This window comes from Sardina pilchardus, chromosome 8, assembly GCF_963854185.1.
Source record: "Sardina pilchardus chromosome 8, fSarPil1.1, whole genome shotgun sequence".
NCBI classification, from domain to species: domain Eukaryota; kingdom Metazoa; phylum Chordata; class Actinopteri; order Clupeiformes; family Clupeidae; genus Sardina; species Sardina pilchardus.
In genome coordinates this window covers 35363756-35391720 of record NC_085001.1, presented here as the reverse complement: position 1 = coordinate 35391720, position 27965 = coordinate 35363756, and the positions used below count along the sequence as shown (strand labels likewise).

At 39.3% G+C, this 27965-nt stretch overlaps 2 protein-coding genes across 2 annotated transcripts; one reads left to right on the top strand and one right to left on the bottom strand.

Annotated features, from left to right (window-relative positions):
• The first annotated feature begins 77 nt into the window (after nucleotides 1-77).
• Nucleotides 78-17477, top strand: nudt12 (nudix (nucleoside diphosphate linked moiety X)-type motif 12). The gene is made up of 7 exons (XM_062543776.1): nucleotides 78-234; nucleotides 765-979; nucleotides 13884-14464; nucleotides 14580-14747; nucleotides 15160-15273; nucleotides 15505-15704; nucleotides 16517-17477. Exons 2-7 carry the CDS (start codon nucleotides 780-782, stop codon nucleotides 16625-16627), a joined length of 1374 nt encoding a protein of 457 aa, XP_062399760.1. The 5' UTR covers nucleotides 78-234; nucleotides 765-779; the 3' UTR covers nucleotides 16628-17477.
• LOC134089333 (interleukin-6 receptor subunit beta) lies at nucleotides 16863-27154 on the bottom strand. Its single transcript, XM_062543775.1, has 17 exons — nucleotides 26275-27154; nucleotides 26109-26144; nucleotides 25744-25782; nucleotides 24875-24988; nucleotides 24517-24634; nucleotides 24103-24236; nucleotides 23840-23976; nucleotides 23538-23700; nucleotides 22274-22362; nucleotides 21865-22081; nucleotides 21296-21472; nucleotides 20940-21041; nucleotides 19811-19951; nucleotides 19428-19580; nucleotides 19194-19272; nucleotides 18987-19065; nucleotides 16863-18761 (listed from the first exon to the last, which is right to left on the bottom strand). Exons 1-17 carry the CDS (start codon nucleotides 26330-26332, stop codon nucleotides 17907-17909), a joined length of 2691 nt encoding a protein of 896 aa, XP_062399759.1. The 5' UTR covers nucleotides 26333-27154; the 3' UTR covers nucleotides 16863-17906.
• Between the last annotated feature and the right edge of the window lie 811 nt (nucleotides 27155-27965).

The window sequence follows — 27965 nt, the reverse complement described above, 5'->3', positions numbered from 1 at the left end:
AAACACGCACGGAAGTAGGCTATGTATCACACATCACATGACCCAAAATCTTCTGTTTAGTTCCTGCTGCAGTTGTTATATGATTGGGCTACTCTACTCCGAAGTCCTCTACACATGCCAGAGTTCGGAATATAATCATGGTTATAGTTTGCGCGATGGTTGAGTGCAAGTTGTCTAAATGAAAAAAAAAAACAACCCACCTGGCATCAGCCTTCTACCAAGATTAAACCCCGTGTGAGTTACAGGGTTACGTATCCAGTGTCCTTCCTTACAACAATGAATTATAGTGTGGTAGCCTAGTGTAGATATTATGTCACACAGCCGAAGTGTTGTCGTTTAGGCCACATAAACCTCTTTATAATTCCTTAATGCTATTCAACCATTTAACGTCATCGTCATAAGCTTTGAAAAATAACTTGCACTGCCAGGTCAACTAGCAGGAAAGATTATTTGTCAATTTGTGAAATGCATTAATAGCCCACATTACTTAACGCTAAACATTCTTTGGGATTGTTTTCTACGCAGAAATGGCTGTTAAAATATTCGGCTCTTAAATCTATGTGGGATTATGTATAGGCTACTGCCTCCATGTTTGAACACACCATAGGCTATGTGAACATGATGTAACAGCCTGTAGCCTTCTAGATCTGCCAAGTAGGCTATAGCTGATGTTTTTGTTGGAGTTATGTTAAAACTTCAGCTTAATTTAAAACAGCACATTTTGACAGACGTTTTTTGTTTTTGTTTGCTTTTTAATCCTAAAGGACTACCATTGAGACATGGCAATTATAAATCCCAAAACGGAGATGGTGGAACGCTTTCTGGATTCTGCGGGCCGAGGAGATTTAGAGAAGGTGACTTCTATGATCTCCAACTCCAACTTTTTGATCAACAAGAGCGGTGAGAACGGATGGACGGCGTTAATGTTCGCTGCACGGAACGGACACTATGAAGTTGTGAAAGCTCTTCTAGCAAAAGGGTAGGTTTATGGTTCATGGAGGCTGGCTATGTGTTACTTTGGGTAGACTAACACTTAATTTCAAGGGGTGTGCAGAAGACACATGACACTGTTATAACCATGACGTGACACCTGCAAAGAACATTATGGAGCCTGCAGTATGAGTATGAATGTTGTCATTAAGTGTCATTGGGTTTATTTTGTATGTCAAATACTTTGTGGGACCAGTATACTTTGGGCTAGACCAGTAAAACTCTTTACCCAGCTTGCGATGGTTAATTCAGCTGGTTTTGCTTGCCATAGGCCTGCCACCTCAAACTGGTTGCTTTTTACATAGCTTGTAAACTGACCATGCCAGCTTATGTTGATCATTATAGGGTCATTCCACGTCAAATCAACCAGAGCGCACGCACTTGCGTCTCAAAAAAATCTGAAAAAAAATACCATGCGTGCCATGTTACCCAGGAGACACTCTGTGAAATGTGTTTGTGCTTAGATCAATACTTTTCAAGTAACAGCCAGTTTTACGGGGGGAGGGGGTGTCAAATTTGTTCTGCCTCTTTTTTTTGTCAAAGTTCACAAGCTCATTGCTCAAGAACTAGAATCTGTAGCTCAAATGTTGCAGGCTGGTGCATAAATAGGAAGAGTATGCAGTAAAATCACCATGAGTAGTCTGGATGATCCTGCATGGTCATAGCTGTCCCTCAAAGTTGATCAAAATTGTATTGGGGTTCTTGGCTGGGCTCTGTTTAGGCTAACATCTTTTAACTCAACATAGGCTCTTGATGTTTTCCCCCTTATTGAGATCAGTAAAAACACTCTCCGAAAAAGCAATGAAGACAAAAGAAAATCCATCAGGGACTGAAGAAAAAAATATTTACATTTTTTTTGTATATTCCCACAAGGTGTAAGGATGCTCTGAATATGAGATCCACATTTATTTTTCAAACTTGTGAGGTCTGCTGTTCAGTCCCTGATGGAATTTATTTTCTCTTCATTGCTTTTTCGGAGAGTGTTTCTACTTATCTCTATAAGGGAAAAAAACCAAGAGCCTATGTTGAGTAAAAATGTGTCTTCTGAAGGCCTAAACAGAGCCCAGCCAAGAACTCCCAATAAAATGTTGATCAACTTTGAGGGACTGCTATGACCAAGCAGGATCATCCAGACTACTTGTGGTGATTTTACTGCATACTATTCCTATTTATGCACCAGCCTGCAAAATGTGAGCCTCCTACAAATTCTAGTTCTTGAGCAATGAGCTTGTGAACTTTGACAAAAAAAAGAGGCAGAACAAATTTGATACCCCCCTCCCCCTGTAAAACTGGCTGTTACTTGAAAAGTATTGATCTTATCACAAAGCCACTTCACAGAGTGTCTCCTGGGTAACATAGGTGCACATGGTATTTTTTTCAGATTTTTTTGAGACGCAAGTGCGTGTGCTCTGGTTTATTTGACGTGGAATGACCCTATAACAAACCAGGATGACCATCTTACATCAGCAGTGTCAAGCATGGCAGGCTGGTCACATCAGCAGGACCAGCTTCCTCAGATGGTCACGCCAGCATGTCCACCTGGTTTCTTAACCAGCTACACCAGTAAAGTTTCTAGCTTGTACAGTAATAACGTTACAGATGGTCTTGAATGCTGCGGCCCGTCTGCTCTTCAGCCAACCAAAAAGGGCAGCCACCGCAAATTCACAAGTCACTAATGCTAACATACAAAACTAGAAAATGTAATTCCATGGAAGGAATTACCATTGCATGTAAATGCAAAAAGGTTGCTGACTGTGTAAAACATTCCTATTAGGTCTATAGTTAAAAAGACAACTAGGCTACACAGAAGAATAGATAAATAACAATAACCCAATTACATTTCCACTGAAATTACTTGGAAAGTCACATTTAAAAAGTGATTTATGAAAATGCATCAAAATTGTGGATATAGGCTATTATGGAAAATAACTCTTCATTTATTGGAAATGAAGTTGGCAACTTCAAACGAGTTGCAATCTTGAACTGACACTTTAGTAGCCTGCAGTGAAACGACTGGTAGGATAGCTTATATAGCCTTCATATCTACACTAATGCAGGTTAAAAGTAGCCTAGGCCATAGACACCATTGGAATACGGAATACAATTTCAAACAACGCCAATCAACTATGATGCAGCAACAGGTAGGATATCTAGCAAATGTAACGTTAGCTTACAGTAGGCAAGTGGGCATATCCCAGGATTCTGATTAGCTTTAACTTTGAAAGATCGCTACTTTTATAGCCGTATGGCATCCAACTAGCTACAATCCACCTCCGTCATATGCTACAATGTTACTATGGTTCTGCACGTCTGTATTTCAGCTTGGATGCACCGTGGCAGTTCATTTAAACTTCGCAACGAGTTTGGCGAATTAATATTCAAGTGTGATACGGGAACTACTTCAGAGGTAGCAGGTTATACGAAGTTATTATATGGCTCTCTAGAATGTTGAGAGAGCTCCCATTCACTTTGAATGGGCCTCCCCAACGTTCTACCGGTGATTAATATGTATAATCACCGGTGAAAGTATATAATGACCGCTGTCAATGGCAACGGGTTTTGTGCTTCTAATTCACGTCTTTCATATCAATCCGCAACAAAGCCGTTCGCTGGTTGCAATGGAATTTCATTGAAAGTTACCAAGTATGTTGCCAGGCAACACCTAACAACTGTCAACTGTGGCGAACTATTTATTTTCTAGAAGTTAGCGAAAGCCACCAAACGGTAGCCAAGTCATTGCTAAAGACACATTGAGTTAAGTTTCATTTCTCTTTTTGGCAAGTAGCCATATAATAAGCGGGATAATGTATAGAACGCCGGTCATTATCGGAAAATAATTCCCTTCAGGACGAAGCAAAACCCCTCCGCTGCGCGTCGGGGTTCTGTTCATCCTGTCGGGAATTATTTTCCGATAATGACCGGCGTTCTATACATTATCCCTTACTTAATGGCCACCCCATCAGCCAATCAGAGAAGAGAATTCCATTGTTGAGGGAGATAAAGTAGGATATTTGTACAGGATGAGCTAGTATGTTCTTCGAAGTGTCTCCAGGTGTGTGATTGTCCTAATAGGAATGTACAAGCTGTTAACAAAGGTTTTTAATTTGTGAATGATACCGAAAAACCTAGCCTGGAGCAAGTTTGGTTGTCGTTAGCTATACAGTGTTAGATTTACGTTGACGTTAGGTTAGATTGTCTTTAGCTGTTGATAACGTTACCGAGAGCAAACCGGTTACTGTAACGATATAAACAAATCAAGTTAGGAGTAGCCTAACAGGAGACAAGACGATAACGTCGTTTACAGCAGCTATGGCATGGTAGAATGTTTTCATAGCTGTTAGTAGGCTACTCAGCACGCAGCTACAGTTTAATGAGTAGACAAAACATTCAGGTTGCAGCGGTGGCATGGCTTTAGTTTGGATCAAAGATCCTTGATTACTGACAGCTGAGCCCTGACGTAACAATTAGTCTTTGCCGCCAAAGGATCTCAATGTAAACTCTATGGGAATTTTAAACTCTTTTATCGTAAATATCTCAAAAAGTATGAAGTTGACAAATGTCAAAAATACAATCGTCAAATCTCCGTTACAAGATCTTTGTAGGAGTGCTTGAATGACGTCAAACGGTTAAGTGGTTTTAGCGTTATAAATCGTTGATTTTGGTCGGAGGAAGAATAATTATCCCGATAATAACTAGAAATGCAATTCCAAGGAATTACTAGTGCATGAAAATGCAGAAATAGATAGATAATGTAGATATGGTTACTAAGGTGTATCTAGGGTAAACATGGTGGTTGCGTAGTTTACAGAGAGTTGATAGTGTGCAGGTAGACTGTTTAAAGATGAAACATTCCAGTTCTAACTTAAGTAATGATTTCTATTCATGTTAAAATGTTGATTAGCTAACTTAGCTAATGATTTCTAGCAGTTGTGCTAAAAATGCTAATTATGCTAGCAATGCTAACTTTACTAACAATGCTAACCAGGTTGATTAGCTAACTTAACCGATGATTTCTAGCAGTAATGCTAAAAATGCTAACTATGCTAACAATGCTAGATTTGCTAACAATGCTAACCAGGTTGATTATCTAACTTAGTTGATGATTTTTTGCAGTTATGCTAAAAATGCTAGCTATGCTAACAATGCTAACCATGCTAACTAGATAACTTGCTAGTGAGGACTTTTATTTTGAAACATTTGTTGCTAGGGTATCCATGGTGGGAACTATCAGGAAACAAGAAGTTACTGCAGTATAATCATGTTGGTTGCTATGGAAACGGTCATAAACGCTTAATTTTAATGGTTGCTATGTTGGTTGCTAGGTACATGGAGGTTTCATGTAGTTGACTGGAGGCATAGTTGATGATAACTGACAGTTGGAATGGTTGAAGAGTTAAATAGTTGAGTAGTTTCAATGGTTAAATGATTTAATAGTGTATTATTGCAGTGAGGACTTTTATTTTGAAACAGTTGTGGACAGAGGAAACAGTTAACAGGATCTGTAGTCTTAATGAGATTGTATGCTTAAAGCCTGAGACAGAAGGTGCCTCTCATATAGCGTTTACGCGTCCTCTCTCGCTCCTCACTGATCTACATAAAGAATGATGGAGCGGCAACAATGGGATAGTCTAGCCCTTCTTCTATCTTTCTTTATGTAGATCATTGAGGATCGAGGAGCGAGGGAGGACATATAAACGCTGCTTGAGAGGGACCCACAGTAAATACTTTAAAAGTTGTATGTAGATAGTCTAATTAATGTTGATAGACAGAATGTTTAATGGATGTTGATAGGCAGATTGTTTAATATATTGATTGACAGTTTAATGGTGGATGAGTGAATGGTCTGAAGAAGATGAATGGATAGAAGGTTGGATGGAATGTGCCTTATATTCTTGTTAAGAGAGACACTGATACAGCTCTCTGAGAGTAGTTGACACAGGTGTAATCAATTTAACTGGCTAGTCTTAAGAGAGCCAGAGTGTACTCTTAAAGCCTGAGACAGAGTAAATAATTAAAAAGTTGAATGTAGACAGTCTAATTAATGTTGATAGACAGAGAGTTTAATGGATGTTGATAGACAGATTGTTTAATAGATGTTGATAGACAGTTTAATGGGTGGATGAGTGAATGGTCTGAAGAAGATGAATGGATAGAATGTTGGATGGAATGTGCCTTATATTCTTGTAGAATGGAGAGACACAGCTCTCTACTGAGAGTAGTGGATACAGATACAGGTGTAATCAATTTAACTGGCTAGTCTTAAGAGAGCCAGCCTAAGACAGAGTAGATTGTTTAAAAGTTGAATGTAGAACGTCTAATTGATGTTGATAGGCAGACTGTTTAGAATGGGTGGATGAGTGAATGGTTTGAAGAAGATGAATGGATATAAAGTTGGATGGAATTAGGAGGACTTATTTTGATACTGTTGTGCACAGAGGATACAGGGGAACAGAATATGTAGTCTTCAGAGAGATTGCCAGAGAGAAGCTGACAGTTGGTGCCCAGGTGGCTGACCAGCTGGAGTAAGATTCTAATTGCTGCCGTGATGTCATAATGAGCAATGTTAAGTCTATGGGGGAAATTGTAATAGTTTTTAACTAATAGTTTAAAAAGTATAAAAGTTACAAAGTTGAAAAGTCATAGCACACATGTCCTAAGTAAGACCTACGTAACGCAGTTTGAATGAAGTTTCTACGTTAAACGGTTCTAGCTGATTTGCGTGCGTTAGAAGAAGAACTAGAAATGCAATTCCAAGGAATTACCAGTGCATGAAAATGCAAAAATAGATAGATAATGTAGATATGGTTACTAAGGTGTAGCTAGGGTAGACATGGTGGTTGCATAGTTTACAGAGAGTTGATAGTGTGAAGGTAGACAGTTTAAAGATGAAACGTTCCAGTTCTAACTTAACTAATGATTTCTATTCATGTTAAAATGTTGATTAGCTAACTTAGCTAATGATTTCTAGCAGTTACGCTAAAAATGCTTATTATGCTAGCAATGCTAACTTTACTAAAAATGCTAACCAGGTTGATTAGCTAACTTAACCGATGATTCCTAGCAGTAATGTTAAAAATGCTAACTATGCTAACAATGCTAAATTTGCTAACAATGCTAACCAGGTTGATTAGCTTACTTAGTTTATGATTTTTTGCAGTTATGCTAAAAATGCTAACAATGCTAACCATGCTAACTAGCTAACTTGCTAGTGAGGACTTTTATTTTGAAACATTTGTTGCTAGGGTATCCATGGTGGCCACTATCAGGAAACAAGAAGTTACTGCAGTATAATCATGTTGGTTGCTATGGAAACGGTCATAAACACTTAATTTTAATGGTTGCTATGTTGGTTGCTAGGTACATGGAGGTTTCATGTAGTTGACTGGAGGCATAGTGGATGATAACTGACAGTTGGAATGGTTGAACAGTTCAATAGTTGAGTAGTTTCAGTGGTTAAATGATTTAATAGTGTATTATTGCAGTGAGGACCTTTATTTTGAAACAGTTGTGGACAGAGGAAGTAGTGAAACAGGATCTGTAGTCTTAATGAGATTGTATGCTTAAAGCCTGAGACAGAAGGTGCCTCTCATATATAGCGTTTACGCGTCCTCTCTCGCTCCTCACTGATCTACATAAAGAATGATGGAGCGGCAACAATGGGATAGTCTAGCCCTTCTTCTATCTTTCTTTATGTAGATCATTGAGGATCGAGGAGCGAGGGAGGACATATAAACACTGCTTGAGAGGGACCCACAGTAAATACTTTAAAAGTTGTATATAGTCTAATTAATGTTGATAGACAGAATGTTTAATGGATGTTGATTGGCAGATTGTTTAATAGATATTGATTGACAGTTTAATGGGTGGATGAGTGAATGGTCTGAAGAAGATGAATGGATAGAAGGTTGGATGGAATGTGCCTTATATTCTTGTTAAGAGAGACACTGATACAGCTCTCTGAGAGTAGTTGACACAGGTGTAATCAATTTAACTGGCTAGTCTTAAGAGAGCCAGCGTGTACTCTTAAAGCCTGAGACAGTAAATAATTTAAAAGTTGAATGTAGATAGTCTAATTAATGTTGATAGACAGAGAGTTTAATGGATGTTGATAGACAGATTGTTTAATAGATGTTGATAGACAGTTTAATGGGTGGATGAGTGAATGGTCTGAAGAAGATGAATGGATAGAATGTTGGATGGAATGTGCCTTATATTCTTGTAGAATGGAGAGACACAGCTCTCTACTGAGAGTAGTGGATACAGATACAGGTGTAATCAATTTAACTGGCTAGTCTTAAGAGAGCCAGCCTGAGACAGAGTAGATTGTTTAAAAGTTCAATGTAGAGCGTCTAATTGATGTTGTTGATAGGCAGACTGTTTAGAATGGGTGGATGAGTGAATGGTTTGAAGAAGATGAATGGATATAAAGTTGGATGGAATTAGGAGGACTTATTTTGATACTGTTGTGCGCAGAGGATACAGGGGAACAGAATATGTAGTCTTCAGAGAGGAGCCTGAGAGAAACTGACAGTTGGTGCCCAGGTGGCTGACCAGCTGGGGTAACATTCTAATTGCTGCCGTGATGTCATAATGAGCAATGTTAAGTCTATGGGGGAAATGGTGATAGTTTTTAACTAATAGTTTAAAAAGTATAAAAGTTACAAAGTTGAAAAATACAAAGCACATATGGCATAAGCAAGACCTACGCAACAAAGTTTGAATGAAGTTTCTACGTTAAACGGTTGAAGCTGAATTGCGAGCGTTAGAAGAAGAAGTTTAATAACTAGAAATGCAATTCCAAGGAATTACCAGTGCATGAAAATGCAAAAATAGATAGATAATGTAGATATGGTTACTGAGGTGTAGCTAGGGTAAACATGGTGGTTGCATAGTTTACAGAGAGTTGATAGTGTGAAGGTAGACAGTTTAAAGATGAAACATTCCAGTTCTAACTTAACTAATGATTTCTATTCATGTTAAAATGTTGATTAGCTAACTTAGCTAATGATTTCTATCAGTTAAGCTAAAAATGCTAATTATGCTAGCAATGCTAACTTTACTTACAATGCTAACCAGGTTGATTAGCTAACTTAACCGATGATTTCTAGCAGTAATGTTAAAAATGCTAACTATGCTAACAATGCTAAATTTGCTGACAATGCTAACCAGGTTGATTAGCTAACTTAGTTGATGATTTTTTGCAGTTATGCTAAAAATGCTAACTATGTTAACAATGTTAACTATGCTAACCATGCTAACTAGCTAACTTGCTAGTGAGGACTTTTATTTTGAAACATTTGTTGCTAGGGTATCCATGGTGGCCACTATCAGGAAACAAGAAGTTACTGCAGTATAATCATGTTGGTTGCTATGGAAACGGTTATAAACACTTAATTTTAATGGTTGCTATGTTGGTTGCTAGGTACATGGAGGTTTCATGTAGTTGACTGGAGGCATAGTGGATGATAACTGACAGTTGGAATGGTTGAACAGTTCAATAGTTGAGTAGTTTCAATGGTTAAATGATTTAATAGTGTATTATTGCAGTGAGGACCTTTATTTTGAAACAGTTGTGGACAGAGGAAGTAGTGAAACAGGATCTGTAGTCTTAATGAGATTGTATGCTTAAAGCCTGAGACAGAAGGTGCCTCTCATAGCGTTTACGCGTCCTCTCTCGCTCCTCACTGATCTACATAAAGAATGATGGAGTGGCAACAATGGGATAGTCTAGCCCTTCTTCTATCTTTCTTTATGTAGATCATTGAGGAGCGAGGGAGGACATATAAACGCTGCTTGAGAGGGACCCACAGTAAATACTTTAAAAGTTGTATGTAGATAGTCTAATTAATGTTGATAGACAGAATGTTTAATGGATATTGATAGGCAGATTGTTTAATAGATATTGATTGACAGTTTAATGGGTGGATGAGTGAATGGTCTGAAGAAGATGAGTGGATAGAAGGTTGGATGGAATGTGCCTTATATTCTTGTTAAGAGAGACACTGATACAGCTCTCTGAGAGTAGTTGACACAGGTGTAATCAATTTAACTGGCTAGTCTTAAGAGAGCCAGAGTACTCTTAAAGCCTGAGACAGAGTAAATAATTTAAAAGTTGAATGTAGATAGTCTAATTAATGTTGATAGACAGAGAGTTTAATGGATGTTGATAGACAGATTGTTTAATAGATGTTGATAGACAGTTTAATGGGTGGATGAGTGAATGGTCTGAAGAAGATGAATGGATAGAATGTTGGATGGAATGTGCCTTATATTCTTGTAGAATGGAGAGACACAGAGAATGTATCTGAGAGTAGTGGATACAGATACAGGTGTAATCAATTTAACTGGCTAGCCTTAAGAGAGCCAGCCTGAGACAGAGTAGATTGTTTAAAAGTTCAATGTAGAGCGTCTAATTGATGTTGTTGATAGGCAGACTGTTTAGAATGGGTGGATGAGTGAATGGTTTGAAGAAGATGAATGGATATAAAGTTGGATGGAATTAGGAGGACTTATTTTGATACTGTTGTGCGCAGAGGATACAGGGGAACAGAATATGTAGTCTTCAGAGAGGAGCCTGAAAGAAACTGACAGTTGGTGCCCAGGTGGCTGACCAGCTGGGGTAACATTCTAATTGCTGCCGTGATGTCATAATGAGCAATGTTAAGTCTATGGGGAAATTGTTAATAGTTTTTATTTAATAGTTCAAAAAGTATAAAAGTTACAAAGTTGAAAAATACAAAGCACACATGGCATAAGCAAGACCTACGCAACAACGTTTGAATGAAGTTTCTACGTTAAACGGTTGAAGCTGAATTGCGAGCGTTAGAAGAAGAAGAATAAGAAGCCTAGGAAGAACAGTACAGTGCATTTTCATGCACTGTAATAACTAGAAATGCAATTCCAAGGAATTACCAGTGCATGAAAATGCAAAAAAATGTAGATATGGCTACTAAGGTGTAGCTAGGGTAAACATGGTGGTTGCATAGTTTAAAGAGAGTTGATAGTGTTAAGGTAGACATTTAAAAGCTTAAATATTCCTGTTCTAACTTAACTAATGATTTCTAACAGGTATTCTAAAATGTTAACTATGCTAACAATGCTAACCAGGTTGATAAGTTAACTTAGCTGATGATTTCTAGCAGTAACGCTAAAAATGCTAACTATGATAACATTGCTAACTATGTTAACAATGCTAACCACGTTGATTAGCTAACTTAGCTAATCATTTTAGCAGTTGTGCTAAAAATGCTAACAATGCTAACTATGCTAACAACGCTAACCAGGTTGATTAGCTAACTTAGCTAATCATTTTTAGCAGTTATGCTAAAAATGCTAACTATGCTAACAATGCTAACTATGCTAACAATGCTAACTTGCTAGTGAGGACTTTTATTTTGAAACAGTAGTTGCTAGGGTATCCATGGTGCCCACTATCAGGAATAAAGAAGTTACTGTAGTATAATCATGTTGGTTGCTATGGAAACTGTCAAAAACGCTTAATTTTAATGGTTGCTATGTTGGTTGCTAGGTACATGGAGGTTTCATTTAGTTGACTGGAGGCATAGTTGATGATAACTGACAGTTGGAATGGTTGGAATGAACAGTTAAATAGTTGAGTAGTTTCAGTGGTAAAATGATTTAATAGTGTATGTAGCTAGGGTAAACATGGTGGTTGCATAGTTTACAGAGAGTTGATAGTGTGAAGGTAGACAGTTTAAAGATGAAACATTCCAGTTCTAACTTAACTAATGATTTCTATTCATGTTAAAATGTTGATTAGCTAACTTAGCTAATGATTTCTAGCAGTTACGCTAAAAATGCTAATTATGCTAGCAATGCTCACTTTACTAACAATGCTAACCAGGTTGATTAGCTAACTTAACCGATGATTTCTAGCAGTAATGCTAAAAATGCTAACTATGCTGACAATGCTAAATTTGCTAACAATGCTAACCAGGTTGATTAGCTTACTTAGTTGATGATTTTTTGCAGTTATGCTAAAAATGCTAACTATACTAACAATGCTAACTATGCTAACCATGCTAACTAGCTAACTTGCTAGTGAGGACTTTTATTTTGAAACATTTGTTGCTAGGGTATCCATGGTGGCCACTATCAGGAAACAAGAAGTTACTGCAGTATAATCATGTTGGTTGCTATGGAAACGGTCATAAACGCTTAATTTTGATGGTTGCTATGTTGGTTGCTAGGTACATGGAGGTTTCATGTAGTTGACTGGAGGCATAGTTGATGATAACTGACAGTTGGAATGGTTTAACAGTTAAATAGTTGAGTAGTTTCAATGGTTAAATGATTTAATAGTGTATTATTGCAGTGAGGACTTTTATTTTGAAACAGTTGTGGACAGAGGAAACAGTTAACAGGATATGTAGTCTTCAGAGAGATTGTATGCTTAAAGCCAGAGAAACTGACAGTTGATACAGGTGTAATCAATTTAAGCCTGAGAGAGAGAGAGAGCTGCTGCACCTGGACTGGCCACCTGGCGTAACATTCTAATTGCTGCCGTGATGTCATAATGAGCAATGTTAAGTCTATGGGGGAAATTGTAATAGTTTTTAACTAATGGTTTAAAAAGTATAAAAGTTACAAAGTTGAAAAATACAAAGCACACATGGCATAAGCAAGACCTACGCAACAAAGTTTGAATGAAGTTTCTACGTTAAACGGTTCAAGCTGAATTGCGTGCGTTAGAAGAAGAATAATAAGAAGAAGTTGCGGAAGAAGACTTGGAATAACAGTACAGTGCATTTTCATGCACTGTAATAATAAGAAGAATAGGAAGAACAGTACAGTGCATTTTCATGCACTGTAATAATAAGAAGAAGAAGCCTAGGAAGAACAGTACAGTGCATTTTCATGCACTGTAATAATAAGAAGACTTGGAATAACAGTATAGTGCATTTTCATGCACTATAATAAAAAGAACAGGGATAACAGTACATTGCATTTACATGCAATGTAATGATTGATGGGTGAATTCTGGAGATTTTTCACACAGATCTCTGTTACTCAAGGTCATTGAGTATTGTCAGTATGGAGAAAAAATGTGTTCTACCTTGCTTGAGTCGCTGCAGCCAACAGCTGGATCTGCCAGGCAGCAACAGTCCTACACTCTGGGGGCATGTTCATGGGACTGTTACCCCTTGGCCACTCTGGGGGCATGTTCATGGGGCTATGTTACCCCTCGGCCGCTGCGCTCCTCCAAGGAACGTTGTCTGGCACTACCGTCTCCACACCCGCGGCAGTCCAGACTTCTTTAAGTCCCATCAGAGCGGGGCGTCCCTCTTTATCTTCAATAGACAACTTAGACTAGTATGTAGCCACTCCTCTCCTCCAGTACTAGTATTGACAGATGCAGTGGTAATTCCTAGCTAGAGTTTCCTCTGCACTGTAACTTAAATGTTATTCTCTTTCTGTTAATTGCTTTGGATTAATGCGTCTGCCGAATGAATAAATGCAGATGTGAATATAATGGCTAATGTCTAGTTGCCATAATGAAGACATCCCAAACAATGTTAACTCGAACTTCAAGGACCATGTTGGAAATAAGTGTTGTTCACACTTTCATATGTTATCCTATGAATTGTGTTGTCTGTCCAATCCAAAATAAATCAAATAAAAAATACATTATAAACTCATAAATGATTCTGAATGACAACAGTCACAAACACTCATGGTGTCACGTCAGCTTTATTCACACCCCTTCAAGTGTTACCTTACTTTGTTATATACAAATAGGTATATAGCCAAAATAATACATGAAAATACTATATTATCTCAGAAAATACTATGTTTTCTCAGGCACTTGTATTAAACTTGTTTTAAAGACACCATTTGAATATCTAGAATTGTTCTCTTCCTCCTTTGTAAAGGTGTGACACATCACCTGTGAACAGATCTGGGCAGACTGCGTATGACATTGCCCGTTTCTGGGGCCACAAGCACATTGCCATGCTGCTGTGTGGTGGACAGGACGGACACCCTCCTCCTGCTCTGCCAGACATGCATGCCAACGGGGAGGACCTTTACTTCAACCAGGAGTTCCTAGACAGGTTGAGTGAGAAGAGGACTGACAGCAAGTGGCTTGCTGCTAAGCAGACGTCTCCAGACACCGTGTTCCTGCTCTTCCACAACCTGAACCCGCTGGTGATATCAGAGGCCATGGAAGAAGAGAGCAGAGCTGACTCCTCCTTCCTGATGAGCCGGCTGCGGGCGGCTATGGTAGAGCCAATTGTGGGGCGGCCGGGCACCACGGTCATCTTCCTGGGAGTGGAGAAGCAGACGAGGTGTGTCCCCACCACCACACCGGAGGGAGAGGACGATGGACTGACCGCATGGTTTGCTCTCAACACCGAGAAGGACCCCTCAGAATTCCTTAAGTTCCCAGACCCCAAATGCTTCTTCCTCCATGCACCCATGCCAGGTCTCTTAAAGCTCAGTGACATCGAGGCAGGTAGTTACATTTTGGAAGACAGTTTAGGTTTTTTTGTATATAAAAAATGAATGGTGGGTATGGCATCAATTGGCAATCACTTGTGTTACAATGGCGCTGCTTTGCCTCCGTGCAGGTGTTGTTGCCCAAGCCAGGGCAGTGCTGGCGTGGCACAGCAGGTACAGCTTCTGCCCCACATGTGGCAGTGAGACGCGTGTGGATGAAGGAGGCCATAAGAGGACGTGCCTGAGAGAGGGCTGTAGAAGTCTCAAGGGCATCCACAACACCTGCTACCCTCGCGTGGGTGAGGAACACGCTTACAAGCATGTTATAGGCCTCTGAGCTCTGAAATGAAATGAAGTGCATCAGCAAATATGTCCAGACTCTTTCATTTTCATTAACTGTAGCATTGCTTGTGGAATTTTTATGCTTACTTTAGGCTTGATATATTACATGAGAGAGTCAGTCTGCATGGTCATTGCTCTTCATGTTGAACCAATCATCCCAAAACTGCACTCTCAATACATTTGTAAGGTTTTATTTAAAGGGTCTAGGCAAAAGAGAAATTGCCTTTGAAATTATGTGCTTAACTGATGTGTTCTGTCATATTTTTGTTGGTTGGCTCTGTTTGTTTTTGTGTTGTAATTCTAGTAGCACTGCACTGGTTGTTGTAAACTGTCTCAAGTATTTATATGTTTATTTATTCTTTATTGTAGATCCAGTAGGCATCATGCTGGTCATCCACCCTGACGGTAACCAGTGTCTGCTTGGAAGGAAAAAAATCTTCCCTCCTGGGATGTTCTCATGTCTTGCTGGCTTCATAGAGCCAGGTACAGTTTTACCAATGTTTAAGTAGTTATGGCCATCTGTATCTTTTATTTGGCATACAAGATCCGGTAATAAGACTTCAAGACATTCAACAGTGTTACAGTGTCGTGGTCATTTTACAAAATCCTAATAAAATATGCTGAAATGTATCAGCATGTCCTACTGATGTTGCTTTGAGATGGTGGGTCGGTGTTTGGACATTGGTGTGATGTGCTGTGTGCTCTGGCTGACAGGTGAGACTGTGGAGGAGGGGGTTCGGAGAGAGGTTTGGGAGGAAAGTGGTGTTCGCGTTGGGCAGGTGCGCTATGTCACCAGCCAGCCGTGGCCCATGCCATCCTCGCTCATGATTGGTTGCCATGCCGTCGCCTTGACAACCACCATTAATGTGGACAAGAATGAGATTGAGGAGGCTCGGTGGTTCACACGGCAACAGGTGAGGTTGGCAAGACAAAAGGCCATTGCAAAAGTTATGTGAAAAGGTTATATGCTGAAAAGCCACATGTCTGACAACAACATAACAGACAGCAGTCATTTTTTGTATAAATTCAGGCGTCATAAGGTACTGCAGTTAACTGACATTTCTTTGAATAAGTAATAAGCATGGAATGGGTGCAAACTGTCTATATCCAGACATGTCTAAATGAATATGTCAGAGGGTGGATTAACTAGCATTCAAGGTATACTCACAACTCCTCCCTCTAATGCATTGTATAATACAGCTAATGAAAACGCACACCAGCTGTAGCAAAATCTTCATGACTGCTTAAAATATGCAAGTGAGTTAGATGGAAACCCACTCTGTCATGTTCAGAATACTTTAAAGTGAAAGACTTTCATTACTTTAAGGTAAAACAACAAACTTAATAACAATAACCACAACTCAAACACAACCAAATTGTACTTCTACTATAGCCTAGGTGCACAAAAGGCTCTTCCTGTACACTCATTTATTTCCGGTGGAAATTAAACTGTTGTAACGGCATCTTCTGTTATATTATGCTCGTTAAATCTTCCGCTCTGACACGGAATATCTTATTCAACTAATAATAACAATTTCAACACATAAATCTTTCTTTGTCGTAACGTGCTGATTCCCAGGTGCAGCATCCAACTGGGTCCGTGTAGACACTAATTGCATTACCAATAGCGGCAGGCTCAAACACACCTGGTTCCACCGGAAACAAACGAGCGAGCCTTTCCTGCATGTAGCGTATTATAAACCTTAATCGACTGTCTTGTTTCCAGGTGATCGATGCTACTGTGAGAGCTAAGCATGCAGTTTTCTCTCTGCCACCAAGACAAGCTGTTGCACACTACCTCATCAAGCACTGGATTGGGATGAATGCCAATCTATGATGACCAGAAGGGGAAACATTGAGTAAGATTCCCAAGAGATTCCTGCAGTTCTGCAGAAAAATATACTGGATCTTTTTTTTTCTTCCGTTACAGTAATCACAAACACATACTGTATAGTCTTTCAGCTACAAGACTTACAGATCCACTTCATTGTACACTTTTCATATATTCAGGTAATTTGTCCTACAGTAAATTTGAAAAACAGTGATTGTATAAAACACAAAAACTCAAAATATAAATTTGAAAATATATTTATTTAAAGAAAACAAATATTAAGGAGGTATTGAAGTCACAATGTGGCTACAGGTGGCACTTCAAAAATCAACCATAGAAGCCTTACAAGCTACCAAAACCACACACAACCATAAGCCTTACAGGCCACTGGAACCACACAGAACTATTTTGTGAGGAAATGCAGGTGTTGGTTTCACTTGGAGCTTTATACAGAGAGACATATGAGAGATTGTGGTACAAATGGGTGAAGTTTCAACCCCAAAGAGCGATTGAAACCAGGAATGCATTTTCAGAACTTTGTGTTATACCGCCAAGAGACTGTCACGGAAATCACTTTTAATGAACAGATCAATTGATCTTGAAGCCCTAATGTGCTATGGTGTTCTCCACTCTGTCCAAGTGTGTTACATAGCCATGAATTCATCTTCATGATTATACCACCAAGGGACTTTCAGCAAGTTGTGCTGACAGCCATTCAGTGACATTCAGATACGCAACTGAATATTAATGCTGTTGAATTGACATGAAAGTTACCTTGTGATTGATCAACATTTGAATGTTAATGATGGAATAAAGGTGTTTACATCAGTTTATGGTAACTGATGCAGTGATTGAATCCAGTGTTTCATTTTTGTCATTTAGGACTTCATAACAATCTCTTCCGTTTGAAGCCTGTCCATAACCATCAACCATCAACCATAATCATCAACATCACCTGTAAAGCATTTTAATGTTTCACTCAATGTAGCATTGAGTGATGTAATGCATTATTATATATAATTTCTCATTTGTGCCATTATAACATACAAAAGCATTCCTATTGAAAGGTATGGGGAAAGGATGCCATGAGCTGAGATTCCCTGGACAGTTGGTTACATAATCTAAATAGCCAGAGAACATGGAAGCTATAGATTTTGTATGACAAGAAGGGCCTGTCTGTACATGCTCGGAGTTATCAGGAATCCCATCAGTGTAATCTACATTAGCAGGGTAAACGTAACAAGTGTTTACCGGTAGAGGGTGACTTTCAGTAATGTGTGTTGGGTCAGGAGAGCAAGTCAGCATTAGTGAAGGGAGCAACACTGCCTGCTCCGTCCAGGAAGGAACTGCTTCCAGTCGCATCTCTATCATCAGTAGAGACAGGAGCTGTGCAGACATAACCATCTTTCATCACAGGACACTTGCTCTCCATGCTCTCTGCCATGTGGGGATTCATGTTGTCTGAAGCTGAGCCATTAGAGCTGCTACCCACATAAGCGCCTGCTGAGGGCGGAATGCTCCAGGTTGGAGCAGCTTCTGCATCATGTGCACTAGCCTGAGGTGGATCACTGAGAGGGTTGCCTTTGTTTGGTTGGAGGGATATGATTCCTCTGAAAAGGCTGTTTGGTGGAATGTTGCTAACATAACTTTTAAAATGTAGAGGAATGCTATCTGTATCAGTAATAGTTTTTATAGGAATGCTTTCTGCGGAGATGTTACTCATGGTATGGGCACTGTCTACAAAACAGTCTTGAGCCAAAACGCTTTCAACATACTCTATGCTGCCTTTAAAAGCATTGTTTTCTTCATCACCTGTATTCGGTGGTCTTGAAATTCTATTGACATCAAGTTTAGCCATAGCACAAACATTTTCATCACGATATCCGTTTTCGAGAAAATGGACACTGTGAACATATTCAGCATTGCTGTGGGTAGGAGGGCTTTCAGCAAGATCTTTAAAGGCCAACAAATCATTACTCCCAACATATTCCATACATTCACCATTCTTTGACTTCACAAAATCTTGACTTGTTCTCGTGTTGTCTTCAGGCATTATGCAGGTCTTCTCGTCCACCAGTATTTCATGAGTCTCATTCAGACAGAGGTCCACCACCTGCAGCACCTTCTGGTTATCACCTGTCTGTTCAGAACAGAGCTCTACTTTAGCTATCAAGCATCAAGTGTGTAAACAGCAGCAGGTAAACAGCAATTCAACGATGAGCATTATGGTGTTAATTTACCTTGTAGTTCCTACAGTTGATGACAGGTGGCGTCGTTGGAGCTAGTAGTAAACTATCTCTACTCTTCGGTAGGAAATGTACTGCATATTAGCCTTACGACAAACAACACAAGACCTTTTCCTTACCACTTGAGAGCTCATGAGCCAGCGAACAGCAGCACTTTGCTTTGGGTCTGCAACCTGCAGGATGATGTATTTTCTGTAGCTGTTAAGGACAATATGACCCCAGATCATGTTAAATACTCATTACAATAACTTAAATGTATTATTATTGTTATTATTGTTTAATTCATCAATGAAGGTAAGTAGCAAAAGCATATATGTCCTACTCACACAATTTGAGATGTGAAAACACCAGCTGCAATGATGAGAACGAATAGAGGGACAAGTACTCTTAGAGTCTTAGCTGTCTCTGGAAAAATACAATCACAACCACAACAAGATAGTTAGATTGAAAATCACTTGATATGGGAACGCTGTGTGTAACCAGACACTCTCAGTAACAGTAAGCAGTCAGCATTGAAATATGTGTGTAAATCGAAATATGTCATAAGCAAATGTTCCAACCTTCCTGCTGATCCAGGCGTGGTGTGGTGAAGTCTTCTTTGTATTTGGAAGTGTTACTCTCATGGGTCTTGACAAATAAGAGGACTGAGTACTGAGTGTTGGCCTTCAGTGAGGTGAATGAGTACTGGCTCATGTCTGGAGTAACCATAATGGCTGGGGATCAGAGAAGAACAGAAGAGACATTATAGTTAAAGAGGGTCTAAAGAAACCTGAACATACAATGCAGACTTACAACGCATCGAACGCTTGAGACTAACATGGGATTGCGGATCATTATCAGCTTAATCAGCATTCACTTTTTCATTGCCTAGTGATTGCAAGAGGAGGCTTAACCAGTTGGGATCTGGTTGGGAACTGGGTGTGAAGTGCACTGGAAGTCTCACACTGAGTTCCTGTCTCACTCCTGAGCGTCAGCTTGTACAGGAGAATGCTGGTCTGGTGCTGCTTCCTTTGCCATGCCCACTGGATGATAGCTTTGTGTTTGGTCACCATGGCAACTCTCAAATCCACCACATCCACCAAAACTAATGCACAGGGGAAGGGGAAAGAATTCAATTCTATTCAAATTCATTTATATAGCACATTTCATGTGGTACACACAGACTCAATGCGCTTTTAAAATAGACAGTAAAACACATTAAAAGTAAAATAAAATGAAAGTAAAACATTCAAGTTAAAATAATAAATGTATAGTGAAAATAAAAAGTTGTCACATCATCTTCTTGGAAAAGCCTAAAATTTTAGTAGGCATCTGACTGGGGTATACACATTGATCATGTCAGAGATATAAGATGGAGCTAAGCCATTCAATGATTTAAAAACAATGAGAAGTATAAAATCAATTATTTGTTTTACTGGGAGCCAGTGTAGTGATTTTAATACAGGAGATATATGATCATATTTTCTTGTTCTGGTGAGTACTCGGGCAGCTGCGTTTTGAATTAACTAGAGTTTGTATAATGTTTGCTTTGGAAGTCCAGCTAAAAGAGCATTACAATAGTCTAATCGACTTGAGATAAAAGCATGCACTAATTTTTCTGAGTCAAGTTGAGAGAGAAGGCATCTAACTTTAGAAATGACTCTGGAAGAAAGAAAGAAATCTCACTAAGAACAGTATGTATGCTTTGTGTTCTATGCCATCTGTTTAGTCATGTCATTTCAAAGAATATTAGTGAACATTAATCTTTTACTACAATCCACTACAGGGCAGTAAGCCTATGATGTTATATTGCACATTGCATATTCAATTCATTCTTCTACATTGCAATATTGACAATATGGTCATGTTTAGCATAGCATTGTGCACAATTTGCATGTTTCTCAGTGCAAAAAGCTGCTTATGGGCATGTTTTACAGAGCTGTGAGCACCATTTGTTTTATAGTATCATAGTACAATGTGTGAAAGGTAAATTGCCATTTCCCACCACCATATTAAGATCAGAGGTTTGGTGAGTTATATTGCCCAGCCCTAATCTGCTGTCACTGTCTGTGTGACCAGTAGACTCAACCCACCGCCACTCTCCAGGTTGGCCTGCAGTGACCTGGGTGGGCCACAGTGTTCTCCAGAGATAGGGTAGACACTGATGTTGTACGTCTGCTTGGGTGTGATGTCTCCTGGAATGAAAACAACAGAAAATCTGCATCTTTAATGACAACAGACTTCAACAACCCAGCCTTAAAACACAGTTGTTAACTACAGTTTGGATGTCAGATGTTTTTACAGCATTTTTAATTTTTTAAAGAAAACATACACAATAGGAAAGCTTTGAAGATGAATTGGTTTTGTGCCTCTCTGCATGCACACACTCACACACACACACACACACACACACACACACACACACACACACACACACACACACACACACCTGTCAGAGCAGTGAGCACATGGCCAGAACCTGCTATCCGTGTCCAGTGTGTGTCGTTGGGATTTGCTTCGGCCACCCTCTCCATGGCAAACTCAGACACGGCCGGGTCCGCCTCCCACTGCACAAACAGTTTGCCATCTTTGGAGTGCATCCACAAGCCCTGCACTGCTGCCACATCTGGCAAACATGAAACAAACATCTGCACTCATGCAGCTCAGAGCCACTGCCCCCCTACACCACAGCAAGTGATTGTGTAATATCACACCCTGTATAAATAGCACAGGGTGTGTTTTGTGGTGAAACTGTCATACATGAAGCTGTTACACAACTTGGGTTCACTGAAATGTGTCAAAAAGCTTTTGGCCATACAACATATGCATAGAAAAGTTTGTTATGTTGCAACTAACATGTAAAATGCAGAGCAGCATGTGAAAGGGATATTGCACAATTTCAAGGACATTGCACAATCTTACACCTCTAAGCTGTTGGATAGGCAGAAGTGAGATTGGAATATCTTATCTAAATAGTGTATCTTGTGAATATCTAAAAGAGCAGAAAGCCCAACTCACTGTGCGCGGGCCCTGCAGCAACCCTGAGATGGTGCACTGGGGAGTCTCCAGCCCTGTTGTATGCTGTCACATTAATGTTGTACGCCCCTCTCACTACCACAAGGCTGACTCTGGGGCTGCTGCTGGTTACAGTCCTCTTCAGATGGGGTTGAGAACTGGGCATGTGGGAGATGCTGTATCCAAGAACAGTGCTATGGCCGTTGGCAGGAGGTTCAGCCTAATAGGACACAACGGGACATGATAGTCAACATCTTCTATTCCTTTCCTCCTGTAGCTTTAGCTAGCTGGCAGCCAATTCTATCCATAAAAAAATTTAACTTTTACTTTCAGATACGGATCACATATGACATGATAAGAGCAGATTTACAATAAGAATGATTGTTAGATGAATTAATAAAAGTCTGTTTACTGTGTCTGCTGCCAGTAGTAAGATCCTCTGGGTTCCATGAGAGCTGAAATCCTCAGTGTGATAGCAGACTCGGGGAGGATAGCTTGGAGCTATAGGATAACAGCAGACATCTTTCAGCTCTGCTGACTCTCTTTGGGGAAGTTAACCCGTATGTGCTCGACCATTCTAATTTTGTTACTGTTGTAACAATGACAAATCCTCTAATATCTCAGCTATCTCAGATTTTATTTCTGAAATCTTCCCCGTAATACTGACAGCAGAAGCTTAAATTCCAAATGATTGGTTAACAGTGCAGTTCATGATTCTAATCTCATACACTTTTTTTGTGAGACATTTCAGGGAATTGCTTCTCACCTGCCCTGGTGGTCATACAGTCATGGCTCTGTAAGTGGGAAACAAATAGTGGCTTGGGCAGAGCCCTAATAAATGTGTGTGTATCCGGATAGAAATTATGTGTGCAAGGGCAGACCAGGTTTATTGGTACCTTTTTTAATCTAATTAATTACATACTCTGTGATTAATTAATCTAAATTAATCGCATATAAAATGTAATCGCAAAATCGCAATGTCAACACTATTTCTTTGCAGTAATGTGGTACTTAAGAGTTGACGAACTCCCGTGATATGCAAATTCTGTGCTGCAGACATTGCAGAGGACTTTGTTTTAATCAACACTTTCTTTTTAACACCGTCAGGCCGTTTTTTTAAAGTAAATGTTCTAATCAATGATCCAGGCAGCACATTCTCGTCTCCCCATTTTACGGTCTAATGGTTACTGACTAGCATGGCTCCAGGTCAAAGGTCATCGATTAATCTGCGTTAATTTTTTTTATCAGTTATTTTATCTCAAATTAATTCATCTAAATGAATCAGTTATTTTGACAGCCCTACTAATTATCATGGTAGCTATCATACGTTAAAGGTGCAGTCCGCAATTTTATGCAATTTCAAGCCCATTGAGTAAAAAACAAACTGGTCTCTGTAAGCAGCCCATGCAGGCTCTGAAAATTGGAAACAAACCAATTGGGCAGCCTGTTCCTTTAGCAAAAAGGAAACCTTGCCTGGAGTTTCTCTGGGAATACTGAAGGTAACTCTCTGGCGAGTTTTGTTTGGTGCTTGATTCAAATATAATGCATGTTGTTTTGGACAAAAGTATCTGCTAATACAATTTAATATAAACATAAATACAAACAAACATGACTTCCTGCAAAATTGCAGTTAGACTCATAATGTCCACTGGTTGATATCATTTCCACTGACTTACCAGACTCTGATGTCATTCTAGAATGTTCCTCACTCCAGTCACTCCATATTTCACCATATTGGCCAAGACAGGACACACTGACTGTATAAAGCATATCTGGCTGAAGGCAGTCAATCATATACATAATCTTGTTCCCATGGTGTACCGGTGCCAGTTCAGGTATCTGAGGGAGCAGCATTGGTAGTCTTGGCACAGAACATGATTGGTCTCAAACTGACATATAGTATGTGTCCCCACCCCTCTATGAATCTATTATGCTAATTTGTTTCAACTGAAAAGGACTCTCACTATGTTGTACTTACTTTAGTCCACACGTCAGTGTTGTTGGGTTTGTGACGTATTTGGCAACTCCCTGAGGAAGTGTCTTCAGTTGTCCAGGTCATATTGAGGGAGTTATGCGATGTCACAATTTCTGTGACAACTGGACGAGGTGGTTTGACTTGTATAAACAACAGGAAACAGATCATCACACTTACATAATGACAATAATCACAAATAGATATACTGATATATTGTTGCTATTGTGGTGCTATTTGGCAGTGACATTTTTATTCTGAGTTGATACCTAATTTCAGTAAGTGAGCATAGTAGGGACCAGATAGCCTTTCCTCTCTGTTCTCGGTGTTCTGCAACTTTAGGGTGATGTTGAACTTGGCGCCAATGAATAAGACATGCTGACAGTATGCAAATCCAATTATGCTGTATAAAACACACACACACACACACAGACACAGACACGCACGCACACACACACACACACACACACACACACACACACACACACACACACACACACACACACACACACACACACACACACACACACACACACACACACACACACACACACACACACACACACACACACACACACACACACACACACACACACACACACACACACATATTAGACACTTTCAGAGTAATATAGGGAGAGCCACAGTGCTCCATGGTGCTCCAGCAGTCCCTGTGCTCTTACCTGCTGAATATGAGAGAGCTCTTTGTTTTTCCAGGATGCTCATTCCTCTCTGTCTTCCAACTGCAGCTTAGAGACTCAGGTGTTTCCATAAAAAAACATGTAAAGTTTTCAACTGGGTCTGAAAGCAGATGAAACAGATAACAAGGTTAAGGATTGTAACGTGATTGTATATTGTCCAATTTCAATTGAAGGCAAACGTGTGATACTCCATGCAATGATGCAAAGGTCATTGTGTATACTTATTAAGAGGTCCAAGGGGAATATACTGTAAGTATTATGCTGAAATATCAAAACACAAAACTATTTTACTGTGTTTACTGAATCAAGCTGAAATGGCTAAAAAAAAGTTTCAACTGACCAGAAATGAATCCACTATGCATTGCGTGAGTTGACATGCAGTCACTCTTGTCTATAACACAGTAATCTCTTGAATGCTCACAATTTGTCAAGTTGCTGCCTGTAATTGTCAACTCTGTATGGAAAAAGAAGAAATCAGACAAATCTATTGCAAAACATACACAGAGTCGTAGTCACCATAGACACCATAGACAATTTGTTAAATTAATGCATTAAGATCAATTTCCAAAATATTATTTTATCTTTTTAATCAACTTTAGCAAGGGGGCAAATACTTTTTCACAGCCCTGTATTATGCTCATTATTTGTGATAGCCTATAACAGTCATTTTGTGGTTGTGATTCAACAAACACTTTCATAACAATGAATGAATAATAATGATTAATGAAAAACATTGTATCTGTTCATTTAAAATAGTATGCAATATTTGTGTGTGGTAGCAGTATTCAGCGTCACATTTTTACATCATTGAAAGCAGAAAGTCCAACATTGAAATCCTTTTCTCCCATCTCAAGGCAAACTGAGGGAATGATGCACGACCATTGAAAAACATGACAACTATGCACCATTTACACTATATGACATTGCACTTACACCATATATGACATTGCAATAATAACAATGATGGGCCCAAGAGTGTAAGCTAAATAAATCATGTCAGGCAATGTCAAATTGCATTAGCCTTTAGACTTCAGGCGTTCGGCTCCCGACATGCTCCGAAAAAAATCTGCAACCATTGTAGTCCGAACTATGTTGGTAGAAACCAACTTGGTTCAAACTAACAAAGTACTAGCCTATCTAAGTACGACGGTTTTGGGAAACAGTATTATGTTAGTTAGATGATCGATACACTGTTAGTGAAACACTAACCTTCATAGTTGAAATGCACCTCAGGCAGAGAGTGGTGACCTGGAGGTGAGTGAGAAGAAGTATTATATCATATAGTAACCCTAACTCCAAAGTAAAGAACCTAAGTATGGCTATGCATTTCGGATAATAGACACACAGGGAGAGTGAACAATCACAGACAAAGAGACAGAGAGTAGCAAGCGAAGGGGAAGGTGAAGGAGGGGGACAGGAGGAATACAATTATTTAAAATATATTTTATAATATATTCAAATTTGCATGGGGAGAAATGTGTCGACATTTTGTCTGCCACAAATTTGGTCGCCCCTAATGTTGACATCATGGCTACGGCCTTGATACGCATAACAATGTGGAGTGGAGTGTTTACCTTGTTCACTGCAACTTTTGGCAAAAGATGTTTCACCTCCATTTCAGTCGAGTCATTGATGTGTTTTTGACAAAGAAAGAGAGAAGAGCAAAAGAATGAAATTAGGAAAAATAATGTATTGCATTTGAGTCAATATTTGTCAATACTTAATATCAAGCTTACTTACAATACCGTGTGAACACCACAGACATGAGCTGTAGCACAAATGGGCTGCGTATGTCCATTCTGTTCCTTGCAAACACAGCACTGCATAGATTCTTTATAGTTTCTGTGATCTAATGATCTGTTATTGAACTTGAAACTTGAGGTTTGTTGAATTTCCATCAAAATATAAAAACACTTCTTAAGACAAAAGTATTCTTACCACAATTGTAACATCCAACCATTGCTGCCATAAGGCATGTAGCTCCCAACTATATCGTGAAATGGAAGTGACTAATTTCACGTTAGTGACTCATCTGTGGTTACACAGCATTGCTCAACAACCCATGATAGCATCTTTCTGTAGAAGGGAAATGATCAAGACCTTTCAGTCCACGTCCACCTCATGTCACTAATTATCAGATGATTTTTGACAACACTCTTACTTCTATGATTTAACAGAGCACCTTAAATCACACAAAGTGTAGAGAATTTATGAGTTCAGCATTATCACTCAAGCCACATTCACAAAGCTAGACATAAGGGGCTGCAATTCAAATGACAGGCAACGTACAAAGCCACTCGATGTGAAAAGTGTCTTGTGCATGAACTAAAGCCATGCCATGTGGGAGCATCGAGCTGACCAACCAATGTTTCTGTCTCAGATCTTGGTCATGGTAATTAGATTTACTGTGGATTCAAATAGGTTTTGCCTCATTATTAAATTAGCTTTAGTCAGACTTTAGAGTTTGCCATTTACAGTGCCCCTCAGAATTATTGGCACACCTAGTTAAACTACTAAACTAAAAACAGGTATAAAACAACAATTAAATTAAAACAATCTCAATCTCAATTAAAACAATGAGGAATAAATAAATAGTTACATAAATATGATAAATAAATATTTTTTAACAAACAATTTAACAAGGCACCCCTCGAAAATATTGAGAGTTGACCTTTGTAAGTCAGGAAATGGCTATTTACAGTGAACACAAATTATCTACACTGTAAATGTGACTAACTTGCTTGGACAAAAAAATGTGTTTATCCTGCCCCCATGTACAGTGAGGAGGATGGTAAAAGAGGCAAAACATCCACAGGGTTCCAAGTCAAATGTAAAATATAATGAATGGTACAATATACCAACCAATGAGTTCAGAGCAGCCGTGTGGCATTCAAGAATCATTTACTTTTTAAAGAGGGAGATTACAGTTTTTCTCAATTGTTTACACACAATTTCTGGTACTTGACACACAATGGCCATAATATGCAACTCATGAACCAACCTCCTGAACCAATTCTGCTGAACTATAAGCACAATTTCTGCTTTACACTCAAATTGCAGTTCTAAAACACACTGTTTTCAAAACAATACACACAATTCACTTTTCACAAAGAACACACTGCCATTCAAATTCTAAAGCTAACTGCCCTACCATGCACACTGACTCATCACATGGGCAAACACCTGTCACACAGTTTTACAATTAGCAATCAGAGCTATAGTATACAGTAGTAGTACAGGCAGAGGCAGAGTCAGAGAAGTGAGGGTAAAAAGGAGGAGGACGGGTAGCCTGACTCTCGCCAGACCCTTGTAGTTCCGCCATGCTCCACCAGAGGCGTTTCGCTGAGCTCCACACAAGGGTCTGGGCTCGAGGGCAATGCAAACTCATTCCAGGGAGCAAAAAATAATGAACCAATAAGGAGCGCCGAAGG